The sequence below is a fragment of the Xenopus laevis genome, chromosome 1S, assembly GCF_017654675.1.
Source record: "Xenopus laevis strain J_2021 chromosome 1S, Xenopus_laevis_v10.1, whole genome shotgun sequence".
In the NCBI taxonomy this organism is placed as follows: domain Eukaryota; kingdom Metazoa; phylum Chordata; class Amphibia; order Anura; family Pipidae; genus Xenopus; species Xenopus laevis.
The window spans coordinates 73427327-73451492 of record NC_054372.1 but is presented as its reverse complement, the minus strand read 5'-3'; the positions used below and the strand labels follow the sequence as shown (position 1 = coordinate 73451492).

General features: G+C 36.5%; 1 protein-coding gene across 2 annotated transcripts in view; it reads left to right on the top strand.

Annotated features, from left to right (window-relative positions):
* The window catches only part of LOC108704562 (ephrin type-A receptor 5-like), a 311050-nt gene extending 299954 nt beyond the window's left edge, over positions 1 to 11096 (top strand). For both annotated transcript variants that reach the window (XM_041579738.1, XM_041579737.1), the window contains 3 exons: positions 3035 to 3228; positions 8706 to 8861; positions 9090 to 11096. In XM_041579738.1, the coding sequence (XP_041435672.1) occupies positions 3035 to 3228; positions 8706 to 8861; positions 9090 to 9195 (456 nt within the window). In that variant the 3' untranslated portion in view covers positions 9196 to 11096. The remainder of the gene's footprint in view (positions 1 to 3034; positions 3229 to 8705; positions 8862 to 9089) is intronic.
* The last annotated feature ends 13070 nt before the right edge of the window (positions 11097 to 24166 follow it).

Sequence of the window (24166 nt, the reverse complement as noted above, 5' to 3'; positions counted from 1 at the left end):
ATATTCCCTGTCATTAATAATACCATCATCATGGGCCTGGTTTAAAAGGTGCTTAAGATCCCTCTGAAAAGTGGCGGTGGGGTCAGAGGTGAGCGGGGTGTAAGTTGTGACATCTAATAATTGTCTGTACACCATTTTCTCATATGTGTCCTAATCAAACACCACCACCGCCCCCCACCCCTTTGTCCGCCTGTTTGACCACCACATTCTTATTTTGGCTTAAGGAGATCATAGCCTGATATTCACCACTGGTCAAATTATTAGAACCTTTCTTAATATTATCCAAAACCTTTAAGGACTCAATTTCACTCTGAACTAGTTTGTGAAATAAATCAATATAGTGGCCCTTCGGGTGTACCGGGTAAAAACTAGATTTACTCTTAAAGGGATACTGTCATGGGAAAAAAAAATGTTTTCAAAATGGATCAGTTAATAGTGCTGCTCCATCAGAATTCTGCACTGAAATCCATTTCTCAAAAGAGCAAACATATTTTTTTATATTCAATTTTGAAATCTGACATGGGGCTAGACATTTTGTCAATTTCCCAGCTGCCCCATGTCATGTGACTTGTGCCTGCACTTTAGGAGAGAAATGCTTTCTGGCAGGCTGCTGTTTTTCTTTCTCAATGTAACTGAATGTGTCTCAGTGGGACATGGGTTTTTACTATTGAGTGTTGTTCTTAGATCTGCCAGGCAGCTGTTATCTTGTGTTAGAGAGCTGCTATCTGGTTGCCTTCCCATTGTTCTTTTGTTTGGCTGCTGGGGGGGAAAGGGGGGGTGATATCACTCCAACTTGCAGTACAGCAGTAAAGAGTGATTGAAGTTTATCAGAGCACAAGTCACATGACTTGGGCAGCTGGGAAATTAACAATATGTCTAGCCCCATGTCAGATTTCAAAATTGAATATAAAAAAATCTGTTTGCTCTTTTGAGAAATGGATTTCAGTGCAGAATTCTGCTGGAGTAGCACTATCAACTGATTCATTTTGACAATAATGTTTTTTCCCATGACAGTATCCCTTTAAGGTTAGTATGAAACACATAGTTTTGAGTAATTTTGGGCAAAACATTTTCAGCTTGTAAATCCTCCAAAGTATTAATACCACAAATATCCTGAAAATCAAATAAGTGTGCTGCTTAATTCATCCCCTGTGTATCCATATCCATATCAATATCAGCATCATCCATCACATCACAGCACCTATATAAAATGGATCATCCGTCTCAGATTCCAAATTATTGTTCTGGCTCTTAATGGCAAAATGTCGTTTCAATGTTAGTAAACGTATCAACTTGTTCAAGTCCAAAATAGTGTCAAAAATATTACATTGTTGATTAGGTTCAAAATTAAGTCCCTTGGATAACAAACTCATTTCATCACATGACAGTTGAACCTTAGATAAATTGATAATGTTGCTTTTATCCTCAAAGTCATTCAAATCATCTTTACAAGCCGGGAATGTGGAAACAGTTCTTATGTCCCCATAATTGGTGTTACATCCACCAGTACAAAATCTTTGCTAGATAGAAAACTACATGCATATTGACACAATGGGGGTTATTTATCAAAATCCGAAAGGTTCTCTCTATTTTCTGAAAACTACACTGACCAAATCCACACAGACTTTTATCCCCTATTTATCAGTAAATTTCACTAACTTTTCTTGTGCATAAAATTTTACGATAAAATAGTAAAAGAGCCGAATCCTAAAATTTTTTTGGATTTTGTGCTTGAAACCTACGGTTTTTTCATAAAATCCCCTGAAAGTTACGATTTTGGAAACCCAGGACAAACCAGAAAATCTTCCAATTGTTAATGGGACATCTGACATTCACTTTTACATGCTCTCTTCAGGTTTGAGTTGAAGTACTTTTTTCATCTAACTTTTAACACCATCAGTCTTTAATAAATCCCGAAAAAAATATTTTCCCCTTTAAAAAAAAAAACAATTTTCCCCTTTTAAAAGTGTGACCAGAAAAATAACCATCAATGTGTGCCTGAGAGGGAAGTAAAGACACAATGGCAGGACATGGACATATGTTTACATGCCCTCCAATTGCTTGTGATTCAGTTGGCATGACAAAACATAAAAGGAATCCTTTACTTACTACCAGGTAAAGTTAAGTGCTCCTTTGCACTGGATCACACTCTCACCATCATCACATCCAGCAAATAGGTGCAAATGGCAAATTAGTGCACAGTGCTAGTGGTGCACTAATTTGTAATGAGGGCATGAAGGAACTACCTACCCTAGTAACACCACTGTACAGTGTGCTGTGTACAATATTTAAAGTTGCATAATTATGTGCCTTTTTGGCACCTTGTGCTATCCTTATGGAGCATAAATGAAACCTCTGCTATCCTCATGCAACAATTGTAGGATAGGAAGGAGCATTACAATCCGCAGACTTGGCTGCAAAATTCCTTTATTGTCACAACATGTTTCGGATCATCATGGATCCTTTTTCAAGTGAAAACCTCTGCTATGTCATGTATATTATGCATAGTCATGCAAGTACAGAGGATTCATATACAATTTGCTGTGTCAATATACCTTTCTTTTATGTGATAGGATATTGTATTACTGATCATTTTACAAATCATAGTTTGGTCATTTGGCAAAAGGAAAAAAAGGTTCAGTAAGCACAATCATTCATATCTCAAAACTAAAAAACAAAAAATCTTCTGTGTGAAGTATCAATTATACCTTTAAGTGCTATGAAAAATAAAATCAATGGCGCCAGAAAAAAGTGCAGACTTTAATCTATTATGCATGTTTGTTTACATGACAACTTGTAGCATAAATGAAAGAGTGACTAGATCACAACAATTTGATTGTTACAGGACTGTTATTTTGTTGCTGTTGAATATTTTTGTTTGACTGGAAAATTGAGTTTTTTTTTGAGAATTTAAATTCAGTGACTGTAAACAATTTGAATATTAAAATGGATATAATTGCAATTTACTAACCAGTGACAGAACATGTTATTTAAGTTTGAGTATCTGAAACAAAAATCTATTTTTCTCTCTTAGGTAATTAAAGCTGTTGAGGAAGGTTACCGCTTGCCAAGTCCTATGGATTGCCCTGCTGCTCTTTACCAGCTTATGTTGAATTGCTGGCACAAAGACAGAAATAGCAGGCCCAAGTTTGAAGAAATTGTCAGTATTTTGGACAAATTGATTCGTAACCCAAACAGCTTGAAGACGCTTGTTAATGCATCAAACAGGTATTAAACGGATGTACCTCTTAACTATATATTACTATTTTCTTCAGTAATTGTTGTTCCTGATGAAGTAAAATTTTCCCTGCATTTAGAAATTCCTAAGGAAAGAAAATATTATTCAAACAATTCTAAAGAAAAGTTAAAACTTTTTTTTTTAGAATTCGCCAGTCTGATAATCCTTCTCTGGAGTCCCTGGTAGGTGTCTTCAACGATAGTTTTGGTCAGGTGCAATCACCTTGCAGACTAAAGCATTCCAGTATATGCTACTGATGGTCCTTTATAAAAAGAGACTGAAACACATACCTGATGAATCAACATAAGTTCAGCAGAGTGGAGTTTACTTGCAGGAAGTATGGGGGCGAACTTAGGGACACAAACTGGTTTTGGAAAAACTCAGGAAGTTAAATGGCTTCAGAAATGTATAGCATCTCTATAAAATATATGCCAGGTATTTACTTTAATAAAACTATACATAGTTGTCTTTGAAATGTTAGCTCTATGTTTATAGTGACAGAGTTTGTTTTTTGGATGATTTATACAAAAACCTCTACAGACCTCTTTAAATTAGGAAGTCCACATAAGTATAAATAATTACATGGCTGTATATTTTAATAAATTTACATTGTTTATAGTGCACATACAGAGTAAAGTACTTAATTTCACCAGGCTATAATGAGTTTGTACTCTTTGCCTTGTAAAAGCTGCCATTGTCTCAGTGCATGCTAGCCAGCAGCTCCTTATCCCCTCCAGTAGGTTTTCTCTTCACAAGAAGCAAGGATGGGCATAGCATAGCAGTTCATATCATTAGGGCGTTGTCTATGAAATGTGCTTTTAATGGCACATAGCATGTACAATTCATTACTTGTAAAGTGGTATGCAAAATATATGTGCCATATTTTTTTTTATTGTGCTACACTATTTTGCAGAGAGATAAGACTTGCTAATAACTGCACATATAATAGACAAGAGAAGAAAAACAATGCAAGTTTTAAGAACATTTTTAAATAATATATGTTAACCATTTTAACTTTAAGGAGCTGAAACAAATTCCCGTAGCAGAATTTTAGTATTTTGGAAATTACTTTTGACATTCCAATGATATATGAAACCAGTTATAATCAAATTGTAATACATAAACAAACATAACATTTTAAAGAAATAACCCAGTTAAAAAAACTTTTAAATAACTCATTTGAGTGTGGTAAAAAGGCTTCTCATTACAGAAAACAATTATCATTGTACATACCGTAATTACATTAAAGTGTGTGTTGGATGTAATTGATACAAGCTGTTGATTCAGCAAATAATGCCCAAAATGAATAATCAGCAATTCATATATCTTGCCAGGGATGATGAGCGTCTGTACTGTATGTCATTTGGATTGCCAATGGAAGCAGCACCTTTTCAAACCCTTCTCCATAACTGCTGCTTCAGAAATTAATATTAGGCTTTCCAACATCTAAGGAACTGTGAAATAGGAAAACCAAACTAATGTCTATAGAGGCCCATTTAAAAACAACAAACATATAGTAAATTAGTGAAATTCAGTTAACCTAGGAATTGGACCCAAATACAAGTGCATTTCAATTTTTTGGTACTAACCTAACCTAACCTAAGAATGAAAATAGGGTTTTCATGGATTACAGTTTTGCTTTATAAAGAGTTTACATAAACTAAAATAACTATCTATGTGATTTTTCACAAAGTATACTTGGAACTTTAATTGGAATCAGTAGCACTGATAAAATGAAATTCAGCTCTCTAATTAAATATATCACAAGAAGGGGTGGTTCTCGCCTCCTGGACCACTAATGGAAAGTTACTCAGTAAAACAACGAAGCCCAATATTAAGAATAAAGCTGCTTTGTTATCAAAATGCAAGCAGTCAATAAGAGTAAAAATGTAATAAGATGCTGGAAATCATATTAATGCTCAAGGTTATGTCAAGTATTAAATTAGAAAAGCAAAGCTTTAATTATAAGAAATTCATGCTGGTATATGAAAATCCCTAATAAGGTACAAATATCTGCTGACTATTAAGACAAACTTAATATAAACTGCAACAAGGTTGTAGCAAAGTAAATAAACAACCTGTCATATTACAATAGTGCTTTTTCAAGCAAAAAAAGTTATGTTCTCCGGAAGGTATTAATGAAAACTGAATGGCTTGCACCCTAGCATAGTAAATTTGTTTCAACATAAAAAGGAAAAGAAGCATGCATTTTCAACCTTTATTTTCTTGCTAAAATTCAATTGACATATTTATTTTTTTCATAAAAGTTTCTATATATATTATCAAAAGCATACAAACAGATGGGAGGTGCTAATTGTAATCGTTTCAGATGACCTATTAGTGCCCAATTTGCTGAAACTGTTTTTTGTTTTTTTTTAAAGAAACGCTGCTTGGTCCCCTTGTCTACATTGTCTTATAGTGAAGACAATATTGACCTCATTAAAATGACATTTACCCTTAACATGTATGAAGTCTACATGTATTTCAGCTGTATTTATCACTGACTTTAAGCTAGCCCCCCCCCCTCCACATGCAATGACTTTTACAAATGGCATTTCAAATTGACACAGGTCATGATTTTTTTATCTGGCCTTTCATTTGAAACTATTGCTGTGTCATTAAGTTTTATCTGGAGTACCTTAAACATTGGCCTAAAAACTTTTAAAAGAATATTGATTTGTGTGCTTAAAATGTTAAAAAGTATAATAAGTTCTAATTTGAATTTAAAAGAATTAACATAACTGGCAACATTGACCACCAATTAAAGAAAATTCAAGTATTAGTGCAGCAGTGTCAGAGTTTATTAACAGTTTCGTTAACGGTTACTAACCCAGTGTTGCTTCAATTATTGGGCAGCCATTGCTGGGTTACCCAATAAAGTGCTATGTGCTAGGTGCTAATAATTCATTAGCAATTAAAATTCATGTAACAGGATTAATTAATATTGTGCTATAAAGTGCTAGTGCTTCAAATGAAATTAAGAAGTTAATTTAAATAACCAGGATTAAATTGACCCAGGTGAGATTAAAGTTAATTCATTATTATATATCACACATTAAAATCCATTCATTATAGAAGATTGTAAATAACTGATTAACTGTTAAAAAGTAAACTTTACTAAATTCATTAAAATTGCTGCAAATCAATTAAGGTAATCTTTGAAGACTGCATAAAAATTGGTGAGTAATAATTAATCCATACACCCCCGTTAAAGTTATAGGGTGTTAAAAAACGTTTGCATAAAATTATTCAAAGGAGACCAGCATTGAAAGAGAAAGGAGGAATAGGAAAATTGTTAGAGGTGGAAAAGTCCCAAGTTCTAGCTGCCTGTATTTTTCTAAGTCTGGGACCCCACATGGAGGAGAAAGTAGGTCACTGGGGACTGTAGTCTCAATTTTACCTTGCTATCTTATAATTCGGAGAGCTAATCTTCCCTATAAAACTACAAATCCCACAGTGCCATTGGATAACAGGTAAGATTATAAAAGAAGAATCAATGCAGTCGCAAAGGTTTAAAATCAATAGGAAATTATTTTGCAATAGTAAAAATAAGGAAAGCGCCCAGGAGACTTCACAAAAAGCGCTTCCCAGTGTGCCAACACGTGTTTCGCCTGCTGGCTTTGTCAAGGCAAAATCTAAAAGTGACTCGTTTGGTGTGGTATCTTTATCACTTCCTGAATACAAAATCTCGCGATACTTGAAAATGAGATCTCGCGATGAGGTCTCGCGATACTTGGAAATGGGATCTCACGATGAGATCTCGCGATACTTGGAAATGAGATCTCACGATGAGATCTCGCAATACTTGGAAATGAGATCTCGCGATGAGATCTCGCGAGAGTTACATTGGGGAAGATATGTGTATATCGTTGCTAAGCGACGGTCACATTTCAGATGTATTTGGTTAAATCAATATATAACTCACTGGTATCTATAACAACCACCGGTATTTGTTGAGGAAGAGATGTTAGTAAAACTTATTATTATTTATTACCAAGATTATTTAAATAAAACTATTCCACTAACATTTTATTTAAATAATCTTGGTAATAAATAATAATAAGTTTTACTAACATCTCTTCCTCAATAAATACCGGTGGTTGTTATAGATACCAGTGAGTTATATATCGATTTAACCAAATACATCTGAAATGTGACCGTCGCTTAGCAACGATATACACATATCTTCCCCAATGTAACTCTCGCGAGATCTCATCGCGAGATCTCATTTCCAAGTATTGCGAGATCTCATCGTGAGATCCCATTTCCAAGTATCGCGAGATCTCATCGTGAGATCCCATTTCCAAGTATCGCGAGACCTCATCGCGAGATCTCATTTTCAAGTATCGCGAGATTTTGTATTCAGGAAGTGATAAAGATACCACACCAAACGAGTCACTTTTAGATTTTGCCTTGACAAAGCCAGCAGGTGAAACACGTGTTGGCACACTGGGAAGCGCTTTTTGTGAAGTCTCCTGGGCGCTTTCCTTATTTTTACTATTGCAAAATAATTTCCTATTGATTTTAAACCTTTGCGACCGCATTGATTCTTCTTTTATAATCTTACCTGTTATCCAATGGCACTGTGGGATTTGTAGTTTTATAGGGAAGATTAGCTCTCCGAATTATAAGATAGCAAGGTAAAATTGAGACTACAGTCCCCAGTGACCTACTTTCTCCTCCGTGTGGGGTCCCAGACTTAGAAAAATACAGGCAGCTAGAACTTGGGACTTCTCCACCTCTAACAATTTTCCTATTCCTCCTTTCTCTTTCAATGCTGGTCTCCTTTGAATAATTTTATGCAAACGTTTTTTAACACCCTATAACTTTAACGGGGGTGTATGGATTAATTATTACTCACCAATTTTTATGCAGTCTTCAAAGATTACCTTAATTGATTTGCAGCAATTTTAATGAATTTAGTAAAGTTTACTTTTTAACAGTTAATCAGTTATTTACAATCTTCTATAATGAATGGATTTTAATGTGTGATATATAATAATGAATTAACTTTAATCTCACCTGGGTCAATTTAATCCTGGTTATTTAAGTTAACTTCTTAATTTCATTTGAAGCACTAGCACTTTATAGCACAATATTAATTAATCCTGTTACATGAATTTTAATTGCTAATGAATTATTAGCACCTAGCACATAGCACTTTATTGGGTAACCCAGCAATGGCTGCCCAATAATTGAAGCAACACTGGGTTAGTAACCGTTAACGAAACTGTTAATAAACTCTGACACTGCTGCACTAATACTTGAATTTTCTTTAATTGGTGGTCAATTGAATAGAGAGGGGTTTTACTTCTTTTCATTTCTATAACACATTATTTTGGTAATCACACCTCTTTCGTTCGGAAAACGTATTGCTTTTTTAGGAAGGTACACTGAACAATTCTTTCTTTATAACTGGCAACATTGGAAATACTACTTATAAAGTTAATCAATTATTTGATTTTAGGGTATCAAATTTACTAATTGAACATAGTCCCGTTGGAACTGGTGCCTATAGATCAGTGCATGAATGGCTGGAAGCTATCAAAATGGGAAGGTATACTGAGACATTTATGGAGAATGGTTATTATTCAATGGATGCAGTCACCCAAGTGACACTGGAGTAAGTAAACATTTTATTTAATATACTAGACATACAAATGAGATTCTGCTGTGACTGAGGTTTACCTGTTTTTTTCCAACTGATAACACCCTCTGTGCCTATTTTCTCCATTCCAAGCAGAGTGAAACAAAGTCATTAAGATAAGACTACACAATTCATAACAATTCTGAAGTGCAAAGCTTTTGTATTTAGATAGTTGGTAAATGTACTTGTGCTTCTCCTTTTCAGAGATTTGAGGAGATTTGGAGTGACTCTGGCTGGCCATCAGAAGAAGATAATGAACAGCATTCAAGAAATGAGGGTCCAGTTATTGAATGGAATGGTGCCATTGTAATTATACTGTTTCACCACCAAGCAAATCTGCACTTTGTTACCTGCCCAGAGATTTATAGATACCGATTAAACTGAAATGAAAAAGGGGAGTAGAGTGCTATAGAAAACAGAAAATAGCACATGCAACAAGATAACTCAAAATCAGTATTGGAATCAGACTTCCATTTATTTTTTTATTTTATCTCTCATTCTTCATGAGAAACTGCAACATGCATGGAACCTAGAGATGGATGTATAAGACAGGGTGACCAGTTTCTGTAACAAAAGACTTCCCATGATGCTTTGTACACAAATTGTATATAGCATCTTGATAGTGCTTTCATTGTAGCAGCACAATAAATTCTTCCAAGAACTTAAATGGATCATTTACAACAAAGTTTTGTAGCCATGTATTGCCTAGTCAAAAGCTGCAGTTTTTGGACATTTACTAAGTTGAATTGTCTACAAAGGTGTATTGAAGAGCAATATGTTAAGATTTTCTTGTTCGTTAAACTGTTTGTTTTTTTAAATTTAAAGAATGCTGTTACACAGCATTATCTATAGAACCTAATGTATAAACATGTTGCTTGATAAATTGCAAATACAATATATTTATTTTTTTGTGTTCTTGAATTTCTTTTAGACTGTTTCTGTGAAATTAATATAGTCTATAATGAAATGTATATATTGTACAGTTTGCTACACACTTGGTTTCAGTTATGCACAAGCACTATGCTTGTAATTTTTTGTGGGGGAGATCATGTAAAAATACTAGATATTTTGAACATTTGAAGTAAAAGAAAATAACTGAAGAAACATTAGTCATTATTTCTACAACAAAATAAATGTTTCCATGTTTAAGATTCTTGACTCATTGGCCAATACAGGGTACAGGAATGAAAAAGAACATTTTGCCATTTTTAGGAAAAAAAGTTTAGTTTTTAATTATGACATAGGAATTAAATAAAGTCACTTTTATGGTTTTGTATTTAATTTGTTCATATGCATTTGCATATCCATGGAATAGGGTAATAGTTAATAGTTATGGCACACAGGAAAAAATTAATCAAGTAGGACATGGTTCAAAGATATTCGTATTAACTACAAACAATTTCAAATCATGTTATAAACACTGTTTTCTTATATATATGTAAGTATATATGTATAAGAAGTATAATATTCTTATCAGTAACAGAATTACGAGGACAGAGGTACAGACTATGCATCCTGGATCCCCCACCCCCATTCGGAAGTGGAGATCATGGCAGATTCACAATCTCGCAAACTGCCGGCGGAGCTCCGAGGGGGAGCAGACCCTGGTGCAGTGACACCCCTTGAACCTCCAATAGTTCTGCCACTGATTCTTATTGATCTTTAATAAGACAGAGAAAGTGAAGAAAGATGTAGTAAATCGTTAAAAATGGAGGCTTCATTTGCAAAAACATGCCCAAGACAACACTGAATATTTAGTTACTATTTTTCACTTATTCTACATATGACTTTTTCCCTTCAGTACACAATTTATGTGGTACAAATTAATAAATTACATTGGTAGTATTTATTTATTATTTCAGTTGGCTTGCCTACATTTGAATGTACATTTACAGGATAAGGAAAGTCACATATAAATTAATCATTGATATCATATTTGATGCAGTATTCTTGTATCTAATGTCAAAATGCAACTTTGCAGATCCTAGCAACTTCTAGGATTAAATGCAAAAAACTTAAATTTCTATTTTTTTCCACAAAAACTTCTGATAGTACAGAATGCTGGTGGCACAGTGTGATAAAAAGGGGATATGTGAGTTTTTTATTCATCATTCAACAGAAAAACACTTTATTGTAATGGCAAAAATATATACAGTAGATAAAGTAATATGAAATATTATTTTAACTTTAAACAGAAACGGGGGAATGTAATAAAAATCGCTAACGGAAAAACTATTCGCAATGCGAAAAGTTATGCCTTTGCGCAAACAAATTTTGCTTTGTGCGAATTTAATATAGCTTTTGCGAGCCCGGAAACTGTTTAGCGACCACTTCCGACAGTGAAAGACTGTTTGCGAATTTTATAGTTTGCGCCAATGCGCAGTCAATGTAATAAAACTTCTTACTGAAAAAGTCGTTATGTTTGCTCCAAAAGATTACAACACCTTCAAGCACTTCTTAAGAGTGCGCAATTAAAATTCGCAATGCGCAATTAAAATTCGCAATGCGCAATTAAAATTCGCAATGCGCAATTAAAATTCGCAATGCAATAACAGTTTAAGGAACAATATTACATTGCGAGATGTGGATTTTTAGTCTTATTGGTGCGAATTGTTTTGCTCTTTGCGACTTTTATTACATTCCCCTGAAAATGTGTAAAAGCATATTTTCATCCTTTGTTCTGTAACATTTCAAATCATAATTTTAGGCATTTGATTTGAATAAGTCTGAAATAATTTTGTGGCAAATTATTTGTCTTTTTGAGCACTTTTACATTTAGGGGCATATTTATTATGCTGTGTAAAATTAAATTTCCCAAAAAAACTGTGTAAAAAGCGGTTTATAAATGGCAAAGGTGTGTGTAATTTTATACCATACGAATACCAGATGTGATACTATTATTTTACATTGCTTTCAGCAGAAGTTGCATAAAAAAAGTTGGAAAAAATGTTATGCTGTTTTTTTACATTGTGAAGCGTGGTGATGCGTCGTGTATTATCCCGCTGTTTTTTACACTGCATAATAAATATGCCTCTTAAAGTGGAAATAAATGAATTGGCATTTTACTGGCTTAATATATGCCTAAGTCTCTTGTATTTGCAATGATTTAAACAAAGCCCTTATATCTAAAGCTAGAATGCTTCACTGGTTAGTCCTTAGTAAAGCAAAAATAATTTTTTTTCTTCAAACTACTGACAAGGCTTGACAGGTTGTCCAGTGTTTGGGCAACAGCAAAAACACTTTGAGTCCCTAAGTTTCAGTACTTAATATACTTGAGCAGTAAATTTTGTACTTTCTCATTTCAAGTTTAATTTTTTAGTTTTATTTTACAAAGAATGTTAGGTCATAACAATCATTGCAATGGCTGCAACACCAAGAACACACAAAAAAAGCTTTAAATACTTTTTGCTAAAACTAATATAGTGCAAATGTGGAAATGTAAATAGTACAAGCAAATTATTACCCAAGTTAAGGGTAGAAATAAAATAATAATTATTATTTCTTGTCTCTGGCAAAAATATGCTATGGTATGTATGGTACATCTTTGCAACATTTTTGATTAGTAATACAGTATACCCTAGATTAAGGGGATGATTTATTAAAGTTTGATTAATTATGGTTGGAGAATAGAAAAATATAATATATCATTAAGACTGACAGTAAGGGGGCTATTTACTAAACTACAAATGCAAAAATCCCCAAAAAATTGTGATTTTTTTTTAGTATAAATTTGGACATTTAAAAAAATCAAAATTTTTCCCAATTTATTATACTCCGAGGATGGAAAAATCCGAATCAGAAAATCTGGCATCTCAGACCTGTTGAGGTTGCATATAAATCAATAGGAGAAGTCCCAATGATCTTTTGATATGTGCTGTGTTTCGTGCAATACCCTGAAGATTTCTGTGTTTTCAGGAAAATGTCAGGTGATCTCACACATTCGATTTATATTTTCAAAAACTCGAATGTCTGGTATTTACAGTCATATGCAAAAGTTTAGGAACCCCTCTCAGCCTGCATAATAATTTACTCCACTTTCAACAAAAAAAAAGATAACAGTGTTATGTCTTTCATTTCCCAAGAACATCTGAGTACTGGGGTGTTTTCTGAACAAAGATTTTTAGTGAAGCAGTATTCAGCTGTATGAAATGAAATCAAATGTGAAAAACTGGCTCTGCAAAAATGTGGGTACCCTTGTAATTTTGCTAATTTGAATGCATGGAGCCGCACAATACTAATAACTGGCAACACAAAATTGGTTGGATTAGCTCGTTAAGCCTAGAACTTCATAAGCAGGTGTGTCCAATCATGAGAAAAAGGTATTTAAGGTGGCCAATTGGAAGTTGTGCTTCTGTTTGACTCTCCTCTGAAGAGTGACTGCATGGGATCCTCAAAGCAACTCTCAAAAGATCTGAAAACAAAGATTGTTCAATATCATGGTTTAGGGGAAGGCTACAAAAAGCTATCTCAGAGGTTTTAACTGTCAGTTTCAACTGTAAGGAATGTAATCAGGAAATAGAAGGTCACAGGCACAGTTGCTGTAAAACCCAGGTCTGGCAGGCCAAGAAAAATACAGGAGCGGATTGTGAGAATGGTTACAGACAACCCAAAGATCACCTCCAAAGACCTGCAAGAAAATCTTGCTGCAGATGGTGTATCTGTACATCGTTCTACAATTCAGCGCAATTTGCACAAAGAACATCTGTATGGCAGGGTGATGAGAAAGAAGCCCTTTCTGCACTAGCACAAACACAAACAGAGTCACTTGTATGCAAAAGCTCATTTAGACAAGCCACAGTCATTTTGGAACAAAATTCTTTTGATTGATGAGACAAATATTTATTTATTTGGTCATAACAAAAAGCGCTTTTCGTGGCAGAAGAAGAACACCACAATCATACTGTCAAATTTGGTGGAGGTTCCATCATGCTGTGGGGCTGTGGGGATAGTTCAGGGACTGGGGTCCTTGTTAAAGTCGAGGGTTGGATGAATTCAACCCAATATCAATAAATTCTTCAGGATAATGTTCAAGCATCAGTCACAAAGTTGAAGTTACACAGGGGTTGGATATTCCAACAAGACAATGACCCTAAACACACTTCGAAATCTACAAAGGCATTTATGCAGAGGGAGAAGTACATTATTCTGGAATGGCCAGCACAGTCCCCTGACTTGAATATCATTGAAAATATATGGGATACTTTGAAGCAGGCTGTCCATGCTCTGCCGCCATCAAATTTAAATGAGCTGGAGAGATTTTGTATGGATGAATAGTCAAAAATACCGCCATCCAGAATCCAGACACTCATCAAAGGCTATAGGAGCGTCTAGAGGCTGTTTCATTTGCAAAAGGAGGCTCAACTAAGTATTGATGTAAAATCTCTGTTGGGCTGCCCTAATTTAAAATTTATGCACCTATCTAATTTTGTTATGATGCATATTGCATATTTTCTGTTAATACAATAATTTTATGTCACTGCTGAAATTCTACTGTTTTCAGAAGGCATGTTATATATTAAAAGAACGTTGCTACTTTGAAAGCTCAGCCAATGATAAACAAAACTCCAAAGAATTAAGAGGGGTTAGAAAACTTTTTCATATGACTATATTGATCAAAAAAACTCTAAAATTCAATTCAAAATGTATAAATTCTCCATCTAAAAACTGGAAGTTAATTCAGTTGATCATATAATCAGTTACATTTATAAAATTTTCTTGTTAACAGTGTCAATCAGATCACTGTACCATACATGTTATGTTAATATCATGTTTGATCACAATCAAAGCCTTGAATAAGTTATGCAGTATGTATCAAGACCTAGAACAAAGTATTAAGATTATAGGTCATGAAATACAAATATCAATAACTGTAATAGTAACAGCAATAGAGGCAGTGCTTGCTATACTAACAAGGTGGTTATCTATATCTTTATAACATAAGGATAATAAAGGTAATATTAAGTTATAAAATATGAGACCCAAGGCATCCAAGTAGTTATAAAAGATGTATGTGTGTGTGGTGTAAAAAAGCAGTCAATTCTTCCATGTGATATATTTTTTTTACAATACAGTAGTTTGCCATTCTGTTATAGTTGGTGGGTGCCGGTATCACCAATGTTTTGGTATTAGATAGCATGCTTCTTTTAATAGAAAGGAGAAAGGTTTGCTTGAGGCTGATTTTGCCCCTGAAGAAGCCGGTGTCTCCGGTGAAACGCATCGGGTGTGCATAGGTGGACGGTGGGAGACTAGCTCCTACTCGCTCTCTACGTAGCCAGGTAGAAACTTTGGGGAACAATTGAACGGAAGGGAGGTGCGGGTAGCAGTGGTCTGGTGCAGGCACTTGTACGGTCGTATTTTAACCTATTTAATATAAATGGATCAACTATGAATGCATAGCAGATGACCTGACCAACACTAGAGGGGAGCTAATTAGATACTCCTTCATTTTGGACGCACGCCATTGTGGTGGCAATGTAGACTGCAGTGCACTACCCTTACTTTACACCGTCCCACTTATGTGGTTTTAATTAGTTTATATGTTTTTTAAGGGCACAGCCCTGCATCTCTGTAGCGTTCTTACTTTGGTCTCAGAGATTTGTTTGTTCGTATTCGGCAGTGTGGTTTTTTGAATTGTAACATAAATAAAAGTTAAGTTTTAATTGACTAATTGACTGTAGCACCTGAACTGGTTACCTTGTGAACCATTGAGTGGATCCGGGGGTTACCCTGTATTCCATCTCATGGATTCTTAATTGTTAGGAGTGTTTTAATAATATTAGCTGGGATGATAAGACTACTTGGTTGCCTGTAATCTCAGTGCATAGTTTACCTATTGTTTCCCAGAATTTGTGTAGCACATGGCACTCAAACCAAATGTGTGACAATGTTCCCACATCACCCTCATATCTCCAGCAAATTGCATAGTTTTTCTGGGGTCTTATACCATTGGGGCAATAGCTTATAGGAACTTTCCTGGTATTTGTTACTTATGAAACATTTGGCATTAAGTCTAAAAATCTTTTCCCATTCCTCATCTTCTAAATCAGTGCTGTCCAACTTCTATGGTACAGAGGGCTGGAATTTTCCTAATCTACATGGTGGAGGGCCGATAACAGAAGCCAGTGTTAGCCACTTCCTGTTTTTAGACCACACCCACTTTAAACCACACCCATGTTACCGCAAGACCATGTCCATATTAATAGCACACCAAAAAACCAAATGGTTGGTGCTCACTGCAAGGATCAGGGCCAGAACCAGGGGTAGGCAGAGTAGGCGGCTGTCTAGGGCGCCGTCATTGAGGGGCACACTTTTAAGGGGATTTTTTTTTGTTTTTTAAATTTTCATTTTTTTCAAGCGTTTATTTAATAATTTGTTTCAGTAATCATGGTCACCCAGTTCAGTGGAATCCATCTCCTTCACCTTCTCCCTCTTGCCGGCAAGTAATAGCTCCTTCTGTGCGGTGCAGCGCGACGTGTGTACACGCATCAATGACGTCACTGATGTTTTGGGTGAGAGAGAGAGGCAGAGAGGTGGCGGCCTAATTGGTGTGGCTTGCTCTCGCTGCTCTCAGCCTTGCACAGTTGCACTGAACCGAAGATATTCTTTCTATTACTGTTAAGTGTGACGCTTCCTGCTGGCACAGCCAGGTACAGATTTGGGGGCCATATGTTTGCTGTTGCTGCTGGGCACTGGCACAGGTACATAAATACTTGGGGGCAATATGATGTGATCAGATTTATTTTTGGCTGCTGCTGGCACAGGTAAAGATTGGGGGCAATATGATGGCTGCAGGAGGGCTGTATGATGAATGGCTGCTGAGCTTGCTTGCACAGGTACGGGTGGGTTGTATTATGTATGGCTGCTGGGCTTGCTGGTACAGGTATAGGGAGCAGTAATATAAATGAAAAAATGTTGTACAATTTCTTGTTCTCTTTATTTAAAAACCATCACGGTAAGGATGTCACTCATATGTGAAAAAAACTAAGTCATATAAGACATACCCATAAATCCATATGCCTCCTCTTCCCCTGTGTATAATACAGTACAAGAATTCCCATAGGGAGGAAGCACCCATAGGGTGTGCTTCCTCCCTATGGGAATTCTTGTATGAGAAATTGACTTGGAAGTAGCCTGAGGAGTTGAATGCACCCTATAGAAAGAAAGTAAGTGGTGTGCCTAAAAAAATGTGTTTTTGTATAATACAGTACCCCAGCATATGATTAAACACCTTAAGGGCCACTAACAATAATTTTCAATTGCTAACAAATACCAAAACAAATACCAAAGTATGACACACACAGGGAGCATAGGGAAGGCAGAACAGAGCAGGAGACAGGAATCAGGATCACCAAGACTACATACAGTGACACAGTGCTGGTGCCCCATTAGCATTTTGAATAAGGTGTAAACAGGTGAACAATGTGGGCAGTTTCAGTCTGGGTCTCAGGTGTGAACAGTACAGGCCTTTAGGATGTGAACAATAGAGGTGTCACAGGTTTGAACAATATAGGGGGATCACAGGTGTGAACAATACAGGGGATTACAGTGTGAATTTGAGGTTTAAACAATGCAGGGGCCAGTCAATCTCTGTAGTGATACCTTTTAAATTTTACATATGGTAAGCAGACACATCAGGCAGACTTTGATTTGGAGGGCCATATAAAGGGGGGGGGTGCGCGCCGCATGCGACCCGTGGTCCGCCAGTTGGACAGCCCTGTTCTAAATGTATTGAAAGTTCAGTTTCCCACGATGCTGTAAAGCTTGGCAGATTTGCATATTTTTTATCTAATAGTATCTTATACAAAAATTATATACTATGCAGAGGTATATGTTCTCAGTCGCAGATTTGTTAAAATTCAGTGAGTGGTCTAACTGTTTTCATCAAGGTTTTATCCATGGTAAAAAAGTGAAAAAAAGATGCAGGTTGAGAGTGTTGCACAATTAAATAATGGTACCAGTATGGTTGTAACAGATACAGAAAAGGCAAAATCAGTTATTTTCTTCGATGTACACAATAGAAGAGTCTGATGGGCAAATTCACTAAGCCGCGAAGCGTCGAACGCTAGCGTTAATTCGCTAGCGTTTGGCATTTTCGCTACTGCGCAAATTCATTAACGAACGCTGGCGTAGTTTCGCTAGTGTTACTTCGCAACCTTACGCCAGATGAATTTTCGCTAGCGACGAAACTACGCAAATTCACTAACATGCGCAGTGTACTGAACGCTACCTTTTACTCTAGACTTCCTTCGCCACCTCAGACCTGGCGAAGCGCAATAGAGTAGATAGGGATTGTTTAAAAAAAAAGTCAATTTTTTTTCTAAGTCCCAAAAAACGCTGGCGTGTTTTCTACATGATGGGTGATAGGCTGAAAAAGATCTAACATTTTTTGGGGCTCCCCTTCCTCCCCCCTACATTTCCTGACTCATGGCAACTTACCTAGACAGTGGGCACATGTGTAGGGCAAAATAAAAATGTTATTTGCTGATTTGAAGGTTTTCTAGGCATTTGTAGTGCAGATAAGTGTTCCTCCATTGAAATTTGAATTTTGCGCCGTATGCAAATTAGCCTTCGCTAGCGTAACTTCGCTTTATATAGCGAATCAACGCTAGTGCAACTTCGCAACCTTACGCTACCCCTGTGCGCAACTTCGGATTTTAGTGAATTTGCGGAGCCCTGGCGAAACTACGCCTGGCGAAGTGCGGCGAAGTGCGGCGAAGTTGCGCCTGGCGCAACTTCGCATCTTAGTGAATTTGCCCCTGAGTTCCCAGGCTTAATTCATAGCTGCACTGATACCTCAGCTCAATCTAGTCAGTGGCTGACTCAGGATATGATGCATAAAGCTTTAATAAAAATGAATGTAAACAAGGCTCCAGGGCCTGATGGCATACACCGTATAAAGAAAAGGGGCAGGCACTAGCAGATACCAGTCTTCCAGGCAGGCGTGTCAAAACATAAAGTAGTTTATTGTAGAACTCAAGGATACAACCTAACCGCCTTACGCGTTTCATATCTCACAGATGCATAAGGCGGTGAGGTTGTATACTTGAGTTCTACAATAAACTACTTAATGTTTTGACAAGCCTGCCTGGAAGACTGGTCCTCTGCTAGTACCTGCCCTTTTTCTTTATACGGTGGTCCACTCCCTAAGCTTAGGGTTCAGGGCGGTGCACCTGGACCTCCCTTCATAACCGGTGAGTTCTACACACACCTAAGATTTGTCCTACGTTTGTACTGACTACTATCAAAAATAGTGTGTGATTTATATCTGATGGCATACACCCCCGGGTTTTAAGAGAGCTTAGTTTAGTTTTAGACCATTTCCTGTTTCTGATTTTCTCCGATTCCATTTCATCTGGTATGGTACCTATGGATTGGAGAAAAGCTGATGTCATTCCAATATTTAAAAAGGGATTACGATCTCAGCCTGGCAATTATAGGCCAGTAAGTTTGACATCGGTGGTGGACAAATTATTTGAAGGCTTGTTAAGGGATCACATTATGAGCTGCAATCAGCATGGCTTTATGAAGGATAGGTCATGTCAGACAAATTTGATTGCTTTTTATGATAAGGTAAGTAAGATGCTGGACAGTGGGAGGGCAGTAGATGTGATCTATTTGGATTTTGCCAAAGTGTTTGATACCGTGCCCCCATTTAACTTATTCATTAATGACTTAGGGGAGGGTATTGTAAGTAATGTATCAGTGTTTGCAGATGACACAAAACTATCCAGCCCTATAAATTCCATCCAGGATGTGGCATCCTTGCAACAGGCAAATCCATTATGGAAAAGGACCTTGGAGTCCTTGTAGATGATAAATTTGGCTGTAGTAAGCAATGCCAGTCAGCAGCATCAAGGGCAAATAAGGTCTTGAGCTGTATTAAAAGGGGCATAGATTCATGGGAGGAGGGGGTCATTCTTCCACTTTATAGAACACTGGTAAGGCCCGATCTAGAATATGCCGTACAGTTTTGGTCCCCATCACTCAAACAGGATATTATTGTATTAGAGAGGGTGCAGAGAAGGGCAATTAAACTGGTAAAAGGTATGGGAAATCTTAGCTATGAGGAAAGACTGGCCAATTGGGGATGTTCACGCTGGAGAAGAGGTGCTTAAAGGAACAGTTCAGTGTAAAAATAAAAACTGGGTAAATAGATAGGCTGTGCAAAATAAAAAATGTTTCTTATATAGTTAGTTAGCCAAAAATGTAATGTATAAAGACTGAAGTGACCAGATGTGTAACATAATAGCCAGAACATTACTTCCTGCTTTTCACCTCTATAACGCTAGTCAGCGACTTGAAGGGGAGCCACATGGTACATATCTGTTCAGTGAGTTTGCAATTGATCCTCAACATTCAGAACAGATTCAAAATCAACAGATATGACCCATGTGCCCCCCCTCAAGTCTCTGATTGGTTACTGCCTGATAACCAGGGTAAAAAGTCAGTGTAAACCAAGAGAGCTGCAAAGCAGGAAGTAGTGTTCTGACTATTATGTTACACACCCAGTCACTCCAGCCTTTATACATTACATTTTTTTTGCCTGATATGATAACTATGTATAAACATATAAGGGGATCATATAATAATCTCTCTAATGCTTTATTTACCAGTAGATCTTTCCAGCTGACACAAGGTCACCCATTCTGATTAGAAGAAAAGAGGTTTCCACCTAAATATTTGGAAGGGGTTTTTTACAGTGAGAGCTGTGAAGATGTGGAGTTCTCTCCCTGAACCAGTTGTACAGGCTGATACATTAGATAGCTTTAAGAAGGGGTTGGATGGCTTTTTAGCAGGTGAAGGAATCCAGGGTTATGTAAGATAGCTCATAGTACAAATTGATCCAGGGACTAGTCAGATTGCCATTTTGGAGTCAGGAAGGAATTTTTTCCCCCTCCGAGGCAAATTGGAGAGGCTTCAGATTTGGTTTTTTTGCCTTCCTCTGGATCAACTGGCAGTTAGGCAGGTTAAAAAAAAAAGTAAAAAGTTTGAACTTGATGGATGTGTGTCTTTGTTCAACCTAACTTACTATGTTACTATGTAGTACATGACATAACTGAGGTCGTGAAATTCCGTTGTGAAAGTCGTGAAAGGATGAGGATAATCTGGTATCCAATATGGTAGGGGGGAAGCTTAAGTTATGACCCATTGGTATGAGTGGAGATAGGTATGGTGTAAGGCCATATTGTTAATTTATAAAGTTCCAGTTTGTCGATATAGCATACTGTATGTCTGCAAATTAGCTTTCAGTTCCAGGTAGTTTAAGGGTAAATTCCTCCATATGTCATTAAAAGTGTGGAACTGTAACCATGCTTTTTCAAGATGTTGAATCATAGAGCTAGGGTGGGTATATTCCACCACTTTAGTTAAGATGCATGCTTGGTAATAGGTGAAAAAATCAGGAAATCACATCCCACCTGCAACTTTAGGTTTGAATAGGGTGATTTTTCATATTCATGGTCTTTTCCCAGACCAGACAAAGTTGTTTATTATTTTATCCAGTGTTTTAAAAAAGAACCTTGGTTATGGTATGGGAAGAGTCTGAAAATAATATAGCACTTTTGGAAGTTTCAGTGTTTTTATAATATTTATTTTGTCTATCCAGGTAAGGTATTTAAGTTAAGTGATTAAGTTAAGTACTTTCATAGTATTTCCCTGACGTCACGTCCTTGCACAAATCCCACTTGGTCTCTGTGAATCCAGGTTGGTAAAAGTGGTTGTAGCCTAAGTGCCAGTAGTAGTTTTGTAAATAGTTTTAAATCTATATTCAATAGCGAGATAAGCCTGTAACTACTACACACTGCAGGGTCTTTATCCTCTTTGGGTATGATTGTTATATGAGCCATCAATAATTCTGTGTCTAATGGGTGTTATTCATCTATATTATTAATGCATTTTTTTAAAAAGAGGTATGATCTGTTTTTTAAAAGATTTATAGAATTTGGCTGAAATCTGGGCCTGGTGCTTTTTGTAATATAATATATAATAAGTAATTTTATGGCATCTTGAATCTTTTGTTCTGAGAAGGGGTCTTCGAGTGCTTCCAAGATATGTATAGGAATTTTGGGTAGTGAATTTTATTTAAGATATCGCTGGCTGTGTGGCAGGCGCTGTAGTAATAAGACCATCCATTAATTGTAGGTTTAATGCAGCAAAGAGATCCTTTCCAAGTATAGCAGTACCCTTATTCACAATGTAAAAGTCACATTTAGCAGTATTTGATTCAAATTGTACAGTCACTGGCAAGCAACCAAGCACAGTAACCGACCAGTTTCAGGGCAGGTGCAACAAGTGGATCTTTTGCAAAGTATTTCAAGAAAATATCCTTTGGTAGTTTAGAAACAGCTGAACCTGTATCAAGCATCAGGTTAATGGAGTGTCCCTTGTCAGCAGAAGCAGCACTGACATATAACAAATAAACTTGTCTGGAATAAATGTACAATCTTTATCCACAGTTAATACTGTAAAATTTGTAGTAGTGACTTCATGAACATCTTTAGCAGAATTACGGCAGATCTTAGCAAAATGTCCAACTTTTGTGCAGTTGCGGCACCGTTTAGCTTTTCCAGGACATGTAACATGATTTGCAGTGTGTTGTGTTGAACCACAGCGAAAGCAGTATTTTCTATTTGTATTTGCTGTATGGTTTTGCAGTGTAGGTGAATGCCTTTCCTTAGCACTGTATTTTGCCTGTGACTGTGCATTATTAGGCCACAGTGTTGAATTCACAATCTTGTTTAAGAAATCTTCACAATCTGTACATTCCCAGCAGTTCCCTGACTGAGAGTTTTAGCCTCTGCCACTGCTGTTTCAATTGGCTAGCTACTGTAATAGCCTTTGCAAGGGTTAAATCTCCCTAATGCAAGGTGAGTTTGTTTTTTCCACTATTACACTCTTAGCATTTCATCTGTTCGATTCCCAAAGTCACAGGTAACAACCAGCTCTCTCAAAACTGCTACAAATTGTGCTGTGGATTCACCATTACATTGTCCATGTTGGTGGAATTTATATCTTTCAGCAACCACATTTACTCTTGGCGCAAAAAAGTTCTTTATAGCAATAAGAGCAGTTTCATAAGTATCATCAGGTAATGGTAATGTATAGAATATACTCTGTCCCTCTGCTCCCAGGCAGTGAATAAGTAAAGCATGCTTTCTAGCAGCAGAAATCTTCCCTTGGTCAGCAGCAATAATGTAATTTTCATACATATGGATCCAAGCAGTAAAAGGTATGGTAGGCTCACCAGGGTTTTGATCCTAGACCAATGTTTTATATGTACCCCTGTGGCAATGCATTTTAATGCTTGCCATTTAGCTTAGGAGGAAGAGTCATCTGTTTGTATATATTCTAACATTGTTTTATTAAGATCTGTTAAATATTCTACGTTGTATCATTTGGTCTCCATTGCCATGATACACTGGGTTTGTGGGGGACATTAATTTGGATTGATACTGCTACATGGTCGGACCAGTATATACTGTCAATGGAGGCCTCATTTTGCCACTGTAGGTTTTGTTACAATATGAATATATAATCCAGTCTCATGTAGCTATTATGGGGGGCAGAATAATGAGTATACTGCTTTGAAGAGGGATTTAAAAATCTCCAAGTATCTATAAATTGAAGAGATTGGATACTCTTTAAGGCCAGTTTTATTTTGGATTGAAGGATGGTAGAGGTACCTTTTGCTGTATCCAGTGAGGGGTTAATAGGAAAGTTAAGGTCTCCACCTACAATTTAGGTACCCTCACTAAAATCTCGAATATTTTGCATTAAATAGGACAGGTATCGAGTTTGATTAGTATTTGGTAAGTTTATGCTGCCGATGCATGGCTCTTTTCTAAAATGTATTTCTTGGATTAATAAAACATCTCCTTTATTTCTCTGCATAAGAGAAACCAATTGGCTTTTTTTCAGGAATATTTATCACATTTATCATTTGTAAGAGGGTTGCCGGGTGTTGTATGAAAATGTGAGTATGAATTGTGTGAAATGAAAAGATTGTGAAATGTTGAATGATTGGCTAGTGTCTGTAAATTAAAGTGTAATTTGTGAGTGTCACCACAAGCGGGTAGTAAAGTTTAATTTTGCGTTTAGTTAAGTTCCTTCCCCAGCCACTAGTGGGAAAGAAGGGTATTTAAGGGGATGACACACCTGGGAAGGGGTTCTTTCCACTCTGGATGTAGATAGAGACAGGGCTCTGAGTGTGAAGTAATAGGTACTTCAGCTAGTTTAGGGAATAACTAGCACAGGTAGCTAAGACCTAGGGATGTAGCGAACTG